At 37.7% G+C, this 11,197-nt stretch overlaps 1 protein-coding gene across 2 annotated transcripts in view; it reads left to right on the top strand.

Moving 5' to 3' along the window:
- The window catches only part of TAOK1 (TAO kinase 1), a 145,945-nt gene that overhangs the window by 117,150 nt on the left and 17,598 nt on the right, over positions 1 to 11,197 (top strand). For both annotated transcript variants that reach the window (XM_029210721.1, XM_029210720.1), the window contains 4 exons: positions 1,239 to 1,367; positions 5,408 to 5,611; positions 7,435 to 7,674; positions 10,568 to 10,780. In XM_029210721.1, coding sequence (XP_029066554.1) covers positions 1,239 to 1,367; positions 5,408 to 5,611; positions 7,435 to 7,674; positions 10,568 to 10,780 — 786 coding nt within the window. The remainder of the gene's footprint in view (positions 1 to 1,238; positions 1,368 to 5,407; positions 5,612 to 7,434; positions 7,675 to 10,567; positions 10,781 to 11,197) is intronic.

The following is an 11,197-nucleotide window of genomic DNA, read 5'->3' as shown; positions in this document are numbered from 1 at the left end:
CTATATGATTTAAGTATATTTTTTTAGGATTCTTGTTACGTGAGACCTTTTCTTTTAATGTTTTTGATGTCCCATCAGTTAAATTTTATTTTGATAGTCACACTTGTCAGGTAAAATGTAAGCTTCTCTGTAAATTCACACAATATCTAGAAATGTGTCTGGCTTGTCCACATTGAGGCATTATTTATTATAGTTACCCTGTTCAGCCTTTCCCCCTAAAATAGAAGAACTACTCTCTCATAATAGAGAATTTGGCAAAATAATTTACAGAGTAAATAATTATTTGCTTTTGAAGTAATTTGATGAAAGAATGTATAGATATTTAGAATCCTGTTGGACATTGGGTAGTATTTTTAATAACTCGGGAAGAGGTAGATACATATTTAGAAAAGCAAATCATGAAACAGGATATGCAATATGATTACAGATTTATTTAAAATGTATGTACGCATAGAAGTAAATAGGGTGTGCACCAAAATGTTTATATTGGTTATCTCCGGGTGGTAAAATCATACAAGATTTTTTTGTGTTTTCCTGTATTTCCTAAATGATCTACAATGAATATGCATTGCCTATATAATCAAAAATAAAACAGTATGATATGTATCTAATATTTAACATTTTCATATTACTTAATATATAAGTTAAAGGTCAGGGTTTTGGGGCTTCCCTGGTGGCGCAGTGGTTGAGAGTCCCCTGCTGATGCAGGGGACACGGGTTCGTGCCCTGGTCTGGGAAGATCCCGTATGCCGCGGAGCGGCTAGGCCCGTGAGCCATGGCCGCTGAGCCTGCGCGTCCAGAGCCTGTGCTCCGCAACAGGAAAGGCCACAGCAGTGAGGGGCCCGCGTACCGCAAAAAAAAAAAAAAAAAAAAGGTCAGGGTTTAATTTGAAGAGGAGTATATTACATTATTTAATATACAAATCAATCTAGATAAAAGGTCATGACTTAATTATATTTGTGGATAGATATATATTTGTTTTATTTTCTTGGGGGAGGACATGTAAAATTTTTAAAAAGGTGAAAACATTTTGATTCTGTAAAAGATCAACATATTAAAGATGAGTTCCATTTTACTGGTTCTCTGAAATTCAAATAATAAGATGCTGAGTAATTAGTATTGGTAATGCTTATACTGATTTTATGTTCTTAAGGGGAAAAATATCCTTAGTGGTATATATTAAACTGTTGCTTTGAATCTACTTAACTAATTTGATCCATTTTTTAAATTTCCCATAGGCTAAAGTGATGGCCAATGAAGAGAAAAAGTTTCAGCAACATATTCAGGCCCAACAGAAGAAAGAACTAAACAGCTTTTTGGAGTCCCAGAAAAGAGAATATAAACTTCGAAAAGAACAGCTTAAGGAGGTATCTATTTTATAAAAATTTTCACGCCAGTTGTCTACTTTTTGATTTTATCTATTGATGTTGATTGACTCATAGAACCATTAGGATAAATTCTTCTTTTGTTTGTGGCCACTAAATGTTTACCAGTTTAAATGAAGGCAAACTTTAATCAGTTATTCTTCAACAGTTACTCTTCAACAGATACCTTCAATTGAGTAGGATCTAAAAAGAATCATCTCCTAAAAATATAAATTATTTTATTTATAATAGTTTTCGTATGCACTTACTAAATAACTGACTCATGAGAAATAAAATACTTGAGCTGTGATCGATGTGGAAGCAACTTAAGGATGGCTGGCCTGGGCTCAGGGCTAGAATCCCTGAGGACCCAGGAAAGGGCAAGGAGGCGGGTGGCAGGCTTCCCAAGGACGGGTCTGAAATCATCAGGATCTAGACGGGTATTGGGCTTCAGGACATTTATTTCATGTCCCTCCGTACAGGCCCTGGGGCCAGGTGTGGGGGCAAGAGACCAGGCAGGGGTAGCAATAAATAATGCGGACAGACAGAGCTCCCCTCGAGACAGATGAGATTAAAGGTTACAGGGGAGCCACAATGCCGAGGTGGGGCACTGGCAGGGCGGGGACAGCTGAGAGAGGGAGGGTGAGGACAGGCCCTCATTGTCACCTGCAGCATCCCTTTCCTGCCCCAGCTGCCGCTACTTTGGGGAGGAAGGGAGTCCCCCCAAAAATATACTTGAGCTGTGAAAGGAAGCCACACATTTCTTTTTCTAAAAGTAGACCATACCAGGCTTCCCTGGTGGCTCATGGTTAAGAATACGCCTGCTAGTGCAGGGGACACAGGTTCGAGCCTTGCTTCGGGAAGATCCCACATGCCGTGGAGCGGCTAAGCCCGTGTGCCACGACTACTGAGCCTGCGCTCTAGAGCCTGCGAGCCACAACTACTGAGCCTGTGTGCTGCAACTACTGAAGCCCACACGCCTAGAGCCCATGCTCTGCAAGGAGAAGCCACCGCAATGAGAAGCCTGTGTACCGCAACAAAGAGTAGCCCCTGCTTGCCTCAACTAGAGAAAGCCTGCGTGCAACAACGAAGACCCATCGCAGCCAAAAATAAATAAATAAATATATTTTAAAAAAAAGAAAAAATTAGACCATACCTTCTTACTTTTGGCTCAGAAGATTACAGTAATTTGTTCATAGAGTAAGGATAAGAGGCATATTTGCTCATCACATTTTCTTTAATAGCAAAACATGCTGATTATTTATTTACGATTCCACGATTTCATATTTATTTGCTCTCCATGTGCTGCATTTTTGAACTTCTTTTAAAAGCAGATGTAGTCTGACTTTGAAGAACACCTTGATTGTTCCAAGGCAGTTTCTGAAAGGGGGTAACTATTCAGGATAGTAGTCAGGAGAGAGAAATGATATGTCTCAATTTAGACCCCCTTTTACAGACTGATTGACTGAAATTTTTAGTCCATGTAATTAATTATTAGGGCACTGATAAATTACTTGGTCTTGATGAAATAATAGTAATCTCTTTGCTAGTAATGCTTTTGTTTGTGTAGGAATTTATAGTCACTTATTTAAATGTTATTATGGACATATTGTTGGCACAAAAGCTTGCTCTATATACGCTGCCAACTGAGCTTCATTGAAAAGATTTTTCTAACTCTAAAGGGTATAACCTGTAATATATTCCTGTGACTGTAATACAAAAGCCAAACTCTATATTGGCACATTGGGTTTGAAAAGACTGTAAATAGGTCCCCAACTGTAAATAAATATCCGACAAAATGCAGTTTTACAGATCCGTTTCCCAGTGAAATGAGATTTTAGTTTTATGGGTGCATTGCTTTAGGTAATCCTTTAAGCATATAACAGGTAGTCCAGCTAATAAATTCGTTTTCTTTTAGAAGCCAAATTAGTGTGTATTTATGTGTGTGAGTTCATTTAAAACAATCATTTTTAGCATAGAGGAAGGGATATACTAGAATCTTAGTGGGTAAGTTCCCTGGCAAAAGATTTTGAAAAATATACCCAGGTGATTATTTATGTGCCCTTTCTCTTCCCATGGTGTGTGTACACATATACCCTTAAGTTTAGAACTACTAAAATTTTTTTTATGTGTTTGTATATCTTATGAACTAAAGTTATAAAGAACTGATCTCTTTCTTGAAAACCAGGGGAAGGACCATAAAGTTAGCAGTCTTTGAAAAATTATCTTATACCTAGGAAAGATGGCTTATTTATATACTGTGCAACATTGTTGCTTTTTAGGTTGAAGATATATTAGTATTAATTATCATCCTAGAGTTTGCCTCATTGAGTGCATTGTCAGTGTTCTCATCTGGCCCAATATAAATGCATTTTCACTTAGATAGTTTGTAAGATAATATATATATATTTTTGAAGTATAGTTGATTTACAATGTTGTGTTAATTTCTGCTGTACAGCAGAGTGACTCAGTTCTACATATGTATATTCTTTTTCATATTCTTTTCCATTATGGTTTATCACAGGATATTGAATATGGTTCACTGTGCTATGCAGTAGGACCTTGTTGTTTGTCCATCCTATATGTAGTAGTTTGTATCTACTAACCCCAAACTCCCAGTCCTTTCTTCCCCACCACCACCAGCAAGTCTGTTCTCTATACCTGTGAGTCTGTTTCTGTTTGTAGATAACGTTCATTTGTGTCATATTTTAGATTCCATATATAAGTGATATCATATAGTATTTGTCTTTCTCTTTTTGACTTACTTTGCTTAGTATGATAATCTCTGAGTCCATCCATGTTGCTGCTGAAGGCATTATTTCATTTTTTTATGGCTGAGTAGTATTCCATGGTATATATGTACCACATGTAAGGTAATATTTTATTTTCACTTTTATTATTTTTTTATTGGAGTATAATTGCTTTACAATGTTGTGTTAGTTTCTGCTGTACAATGAAGTGAATCAGTTATATGTATACCTACATCCCCTCCCTCTTGGACCTCCCTCCCACCTCCGCCCCCCACATCTCCCCCATCTAGGTTTTCACAGAGCACCGAGCTGAGTTTCCTGTGCTTTATAGCATGTTCCCCACTAGCTCTCTATTTTACACATGATAGTGTATATATGTTAATCCTAATCTCCGAATTCTTCCTACCCTCCCCTTCCCCCCCCTTGTGTCCACAGGACCGTGGAAAGTGATATTTTAAATGCTATAGAAAAGCACTGGTTTTGATTTGTTTAGTTAAATACGATTCATAAAAAGGGTTTCTATTCTCCCATGGTTTTGTTGATTTTCCATTTAATTTCTAAGTCTTTTATACTGAGTCTATCCATAATTTTGCCAAAAACTTAATATTTAGAATGTCAGAAACCAAGAAGTGACACATTAGATTTATATTTGCCCTAATATTAATTCATATAAATAATTTTTACCTGAAAGCACTGCCTTATGTCTCTTCTTGGGAAGCATTTAAAGAATGATGTGTTTTAAAAAAAAAAAAAAAAAAAAAGAATGATGTGTTTTACTTCATTTACCAATATTGTGTTCTTTTAAAGCTAGTAACTATCATAAATGTAGCTGTGTAAAGCTAAAAGGTATGCATGTTTTCTAGCATACATTTCTCTTTCCTGTCCTACTTCACCGGTTAACTCAAGAAAAGGAAAATATTACCTACCTCCTTAAGGTCATTGCCCTGCCTTGAGCATTAGAAAGGACACAGATTAAGTACTTTTATTTAAATGCACCAAATACCAGATGATATATTCATGCAATTAATTTTTATGTATTTTGAACTGAGTTGTTTTTTGTTTTTTTTTTTTTTTGCGGTACGCGGGCCTCTCACTGTTTTGGCCTCTCCCGTTGCGGAGCACAGGGTCCGGATGCGCAGGCTCAGCGGCCATGGCTTACAGGCCTAGCCGCTGCGTGGCACGTGGGATCTTCCCGGACCGGGGCATGAACCCGTGTCCCCTGCATCGGCAGGCGGACTCTCAACCACTGCGCCACCAGGGAAGCCCGAACTGAGTTGTTTTTTATGTTGCCAGGAGCTGAATGAAAATCAGAGCACCCCAAAAAAAGAAAAACAGGAGTGGCTTTCAAAGCAGAAGGAGAATATACAGCATTTCCAAGCAGAAGAAGAGGCTAATCTTCTACGGCGTCAGAGACAATACCTAGAGCTGGAATGCCGTCGCTTCAAGAGAAGAATGTTACTTGGGCGCCATAACTTGGAACAGGACCTTGTCAGGGAGGTACGTTTGAAACGAGAATATTTCCTGAAAGTATGTTTATCATTTCCCAGACTCAGGGTCTTTGCACTTGTACCTCCCTCAGCCTGAATTCTTCTTCCCTAGATTACCTACATGGCTTGCTCCCTCCCTTCATGTCTCTCCTCAGATACCACCTCCTCAGAAGTGCCTTCCCTAATGTCCAAATCCTTCTTCTCTAAATGTTCTTCTCTGCACTTCTCTCTCTTACACATACACACTTTTTGGGGGTAAGTTTCTCGTCCTGCCTAGAATGGAAATTTTCTAAAGTCATTGGTTTTGTTCTGGTCTTTATATCCCCCTAGTATCTGGCCCATAGTAGGTATTCAATAAATATTTATTAAATACATATTAAATCTGTGAATGAGAGGGGTGTTCATTTTTAAATACCATAAAATTATTGGATACTTTATACCTTTTGAACTGAAATGGGTGCCATTAAGTATGTGTTATCATTTAACACATTTTTTATAATCATGTAATTATTAATCGGGCAAATGTAGAAACTCTTATGCCAGTGAAAACATATTCTCACTATCAGGGATACCTGTGAGCACAGATTAATTTATTTACAAGAGCGGCTTAAAATAAACTTCAAGTATAGCATAATTGTTCAGATTCACTAATAATTAAATAAATTCAAATTAAAACAGTTGCATCAATTAAATAAGAACAATTTAAAAGACTAGCAACATTGAACCCTAATAGTGGCATTGGGAAATGTGCAGTGTTGCTAAGAATATAAATTGATACTGATATATTGATAGATATGCTTTTATCTATCAAATCCACTTCTAGAACTCTATCCTAAAGAAATAATAACATGATTATATGATGCATCATGAATAAACATTTAATGAAAATTTCTTTATCAAGCAAAAAATGGAAAATTATGGTATTGCAAAGCAGAAGCTTACTATGAAACTTAAAAAAAAAGATCTGTATATACTGATCTGATCTGGATGTATATCCATTATATTGTTAGGTGAAGAAAGCACATTATATGCCTATAATGTATGTTATTCAGTTTTTAAAACTGTATGTTTTTGTGTAATAGATGTTTCACGATAAGCATGGGGAAGGTTGGGAAGCATTTGCACCAAACTGTTGGCCTCTGGAGAAGGGGTTTGCAGGGGCAAAGGGGGTAGGTTTGACTTCTGTATGTGTGTGTGTGTTTTATGCTTGTTCTTTTTAATCTGAAAAAAAAAAAAGAATTAGAACATTTATTGAGCAGCATGTGTGAGGTGTTGTTCTGAGAACTTTCCATTTGTGAACTCACTTCATCCTCACATTAAATCTGTGAAATAGCAATATTATTATCTTCATTTGAAAAGTGATGAAACTGAAGCACAGAGAATTTAAACAATTAACCCAAGGACTGCTCGTAGGTAGCAGAGCCAGATCCACGTTCTTATTCACTATACTGTGCTGGGTATACTGCCTGTAATAGAATTGAATAGATTTTCTGAAGAAATTCAAAGAATGGCTTAGGAGTTCTCTTCAGATATAAAATTGGGAAACAATAAAGAAAGAAAAGAAAGAAGGAAGGACATTCAGCCTACTGAGATAGATTTGCTATGTCTTAAGCTTATTGCATAAAATAGTATTAATGAATAGTAAATGAATAGAATAAGGAAATCGGTGCTACTAATTGCCCATTTACTGCTGTAAAGGTCATAAAATCTAATATTTACTATGCAGTCATTATTGAATCTGAGGATTACATCTACTTCCTGATTAATCTATTTCTTAGGAGTTTTTTTCCTAGCATTGTAAATTATACCTTTGTCTTTTGTGTTATGGATTAGGAGTTAAATAAAAGACAGACTCAAAAGGACTTAGAGCACGCCATGCTGCTGCGACAACATGAGTCCATGCAAGAACTGGAGTTCCGCCACCTCAACACAATTCAGAAGATGCGCTGTGAGTTGATCAGACTGCAGCATCAAACTGAGCTCACTAACCAGCTGGAATATAATAAGCGAAGAGAAAGAGAACTAAGGCGAAAGCATGTCATGGAGGTTCGACAACAGCCTAAGAGTCTGAAGGTACCTTTAGCCTAAGCTTCTTGACAAAGGGGAATAGGGATAAAAGGCATCCATATAAGCAGTAAAAGTCTAAGACAGAAATCTGTCATAAAGAAATTGAATAAACCTTTTTCTTTTCATTTTAAGCATGTTTAATGGAGTGTCTGTAGCTACAGACTTTTGCTCATGTATTTCTCAGTAGAGTACCGAAAAAACTTTAACTGTAGGAAATGCCATAAATAAGAATCAAAATTCTTATTTTAATGTACCCAAATGTCCAATGCTGACATTACAGTCTACACGTCAACATGCTAACTAACCTGTTGGCTTCTCTTTATTGTTCCAAGTAATACAGTTTTGGAATCTTATTTGCTCCTAGTGTGATTTGTATCCAAAAAAGACAGTAAATTCCTTGTCAGTACAGAAGCCAGTGAATGAAAAAAAAATGCCTTCTTACCCCCTCTCCCTTCATCGTGTGTGCTTATCTTAAGAGGAATAGTGGAATCACCACAGTGTTACTCCCATTCTGCTTATTTTCTTTATGTATTTGGTAGTGTAGGTGAGACCATGGCGTGGTAGTTGGGGTATGTTTTGGTTTTTTTTTTGTTTTTTTGTTTTTTGTGGTACGTGGGCCTCTCACTGCTGTGGCCTCTCTTGTCGCGGAGCACAGGCTCCGGACGCGCAGGCTCAGCGGCCATGGCTCACGCGCCCAGCTGCTCCGCGGCATGTGGGATCCTCCCGGACCGGGGCACGAACCCGTGTCCCCTGCATCGGCAGGCGGACTCTCAACCACTGCACCACCAGGGAAGCCCAACACAGTATTTTCTTTTAAAACCCTACCCCCTTATCTGAATAACTGTCCTGTAGTGAAGTGAAATTCATTCACAGGGGTAATCTGTGTCAAAATCTAGAAGCTACACCACACCGAATGGTACCTCTTGATTCCCACTCAACTCCATTCAAACAAGCTGTGTTGAACAAAAGTATAGAAGCAAAGTTAAGATGTTTTTACCCTTTCCTTGTGAACCTGAGTAAAATTTCATTTTGTTTTCCGAACAGCTAATTTAACATCATTTACAGAGTAGCTTATGTTGACTACTCACATAATCTTCATTAGTCATTGCTTAGAAAATTGGAATTCATAATGATTTTTCAAATTTATTTTGTCTTTGTAGGGGAGAGGTATATACTCTTTTGGCTATAGAATAGACAATTTCCCACCAAAAGATTAGTTAAGTAACATGTCTGTGAAATTAATGACTGTTTTAAAGTCAGCAGCACCCAGAAATAAACCAGACTGAAAGCTTGTTAGTTTTCTATCATCATACCATAAATTTAATATGACTGCATTTCTGTAGGGCTTGGCATAGAGTTGTTTGATGTTTAACCATTCCTGTTTTTTGTTTTTGCCTTTTCAGTTTGAAAGCTTGTAAATACTAGTGTAATCTTCACAGATACTATACAAAAAGTGAGGCAAAAAATAATGTTTCACAATTGTAGTCAGATTTAGAATAGAATGTCTCCTTCTGATGACAGATGAGCTCAAGATTTTCCATAAAGGAGATTGTTCTGTTACTTTGCTAGGGAAGAAAACCATCATGTTCCTCTTAGTTATGTATTTCTATCTACTTACTCAATTTGAACAAAACTGACTTGATTTTAATGCCAAGTTATCCATTTTTATTTACCTAAGTAATGGTTGCCTCTTCCAACTTTTTCCAGGACTTTAAAGGGAGGTAGGGGGACTTCAGTTTTAGCACTTACGTAATTTGACTAGGATTTGGGGTGGGGGGTTTGGGGTACTATGTCTATGGAATGGGTTGGATATACGCCTGCTCTGTTGTTTCTTCATCTGGCATCCAGATGATGTTTTGTCAGTGTTAAATGAGTAGAAACAACTGTAACTTACATTCATCTTGCTTTCACTTGAGTCAAACATTGAGGGATATAGTTTATTCTTGGTACAAGTATTACTCTTCTTATAGAAAAAACATTTTTCAAGGAGCTTTTTTTTTTCCCTCATTAGGCTAGTGATGTGGAATAATTAGTTTTCTTGGCACAATGTTTTAAAAATAAAAACTTTTAAAAGAATAGAGGCTGTTATGCAGAGGTAGAAGAGAATGTCTAAATGTCATTGTCCCATTCCTGGCTAACTTGGAAGAATTTTGTTAACCAAGGACAGTATTTAAGAGTGGTGCCACTGGGACTTTCGTGGCGGTCCAGTGGTTAAGACTTCACCTTCCAGTGCAGGGGGTGCAGGTTCAGACCCTGGTCGGGAGCTAAGATCCCACATGCCTCACGGCCAAAATACCAAAACATAAAACGGAAGCAATATTGTAACAAATTCAATAAAGACTTTAAAAATGGTCCACATCGGGCTTCCCTGGTGGCACAGTGGTTGAGAGTCCGCCTGCTGATGCAGGGGACACGGGTTCGTGCCCCGGTCCGGGAAGATCCCACATGCCGTGGAGCGGCTGGGCCCATGAGCCATGGCCGCTGAGCCTGCGCGTCCGGAGCCTGTGCTCCGCAACGGGAGAGGCCACAACAGTGAGAGGCCCGCGTAATGCAAAAAAAAAAAAAAAAAAAAAGGTCCACATCAAAAAAAATCTATAAAAAAAATTTACTTGTAACTAAATGTGCTAGTAAAATAATGAGTATTACCTGAAGTCCTATGAAAAAAGTAAGGTTCTTGATATTCTGATGTTTTAAATTAGAGATTTTGTTATAAAAATACATAGAATGTTAATGGTTTGACCTAATAACCAAGTGGAAAAGTACTGTACCTGCAACCTTATGGTCTGACCTTTCTGTTTTTCATCTACTCGTCTCCTAGTAGCCTTTATTTTCATATAAGCATAAGGTATAACAAATGCCATATGTTAAAAATTATATACATCTTTTTTTTCCTTCCCAGTCTAAAGAACTCCAAATAAAAAAGCAGTTTCAGGACACCTGCAAAATCCAAACCAGACAGTACAAAGCATTAAGAAATCACCTACTGGAGACTACACCAAAGAGTGAGCACAAAGCTGTTCTGAAACGTCTCAAGGAGGAGCAGACCCGGAAGTTAGCCATCTTGGCTGAACAGTATGACCACAGCATTAATGAAATGCTGTCCACCCAAGCTGTGAGTTCATTTTATTTAAGCAAAACAAATTCAGTGCCCCTTTCATCCCACCACCTGAATGAAATCCCAGCAATTAAAATACTGGTTGGAAGTGATAGCTCTCCTACAGCTTGAGAGATGGTGGTGGTTATCTATATTTTTCCTGTTCTCTGCATTGCTTGGAGGTAGGCATGATTTATATAGAATTCTCATTGATACATTTAGTCATGAGGTTCTAAATAGGCTCTCTGCCACTGCCTCAGGTGTTCAGCACATATCCCAACGGTATAGGAGGATTAGAGCAGCAGCTTTGTTAAGCAGTGAGCAAAAAGTAGTACTGTATTGGGGATCCAAATGGTCACATTTTAGTGAAGGCAAATACAAAATATTTTCTATATGAGTTTTGCAAACTTTTTCTTAAAGGGCCAGATAGTAAAT

This window comes from Monodon monoceros, unplaced genomic scaffold (genome assembly GCF_005190385.1).
Source record: "Monodon monoceros isolate NGI ecotype Baffin Bay Population unplaced genomic scaffold, NGI_Narwhal_1 Super_Scaffold_9, whole genome shotgun sequence".
In the NCBI taxonomy this organism is placed as follows: domain Eukaryota; kingdom Metazoa; phylum Chordata; class Mammalia; order Artiodactyla; family Monodontidae; genus Monodon; species Monodon monoceros.
Note: the sequence above shows the minus strand (reverse complement) of the source record. Positions and strands in the feature narration are given on the sequence as shown.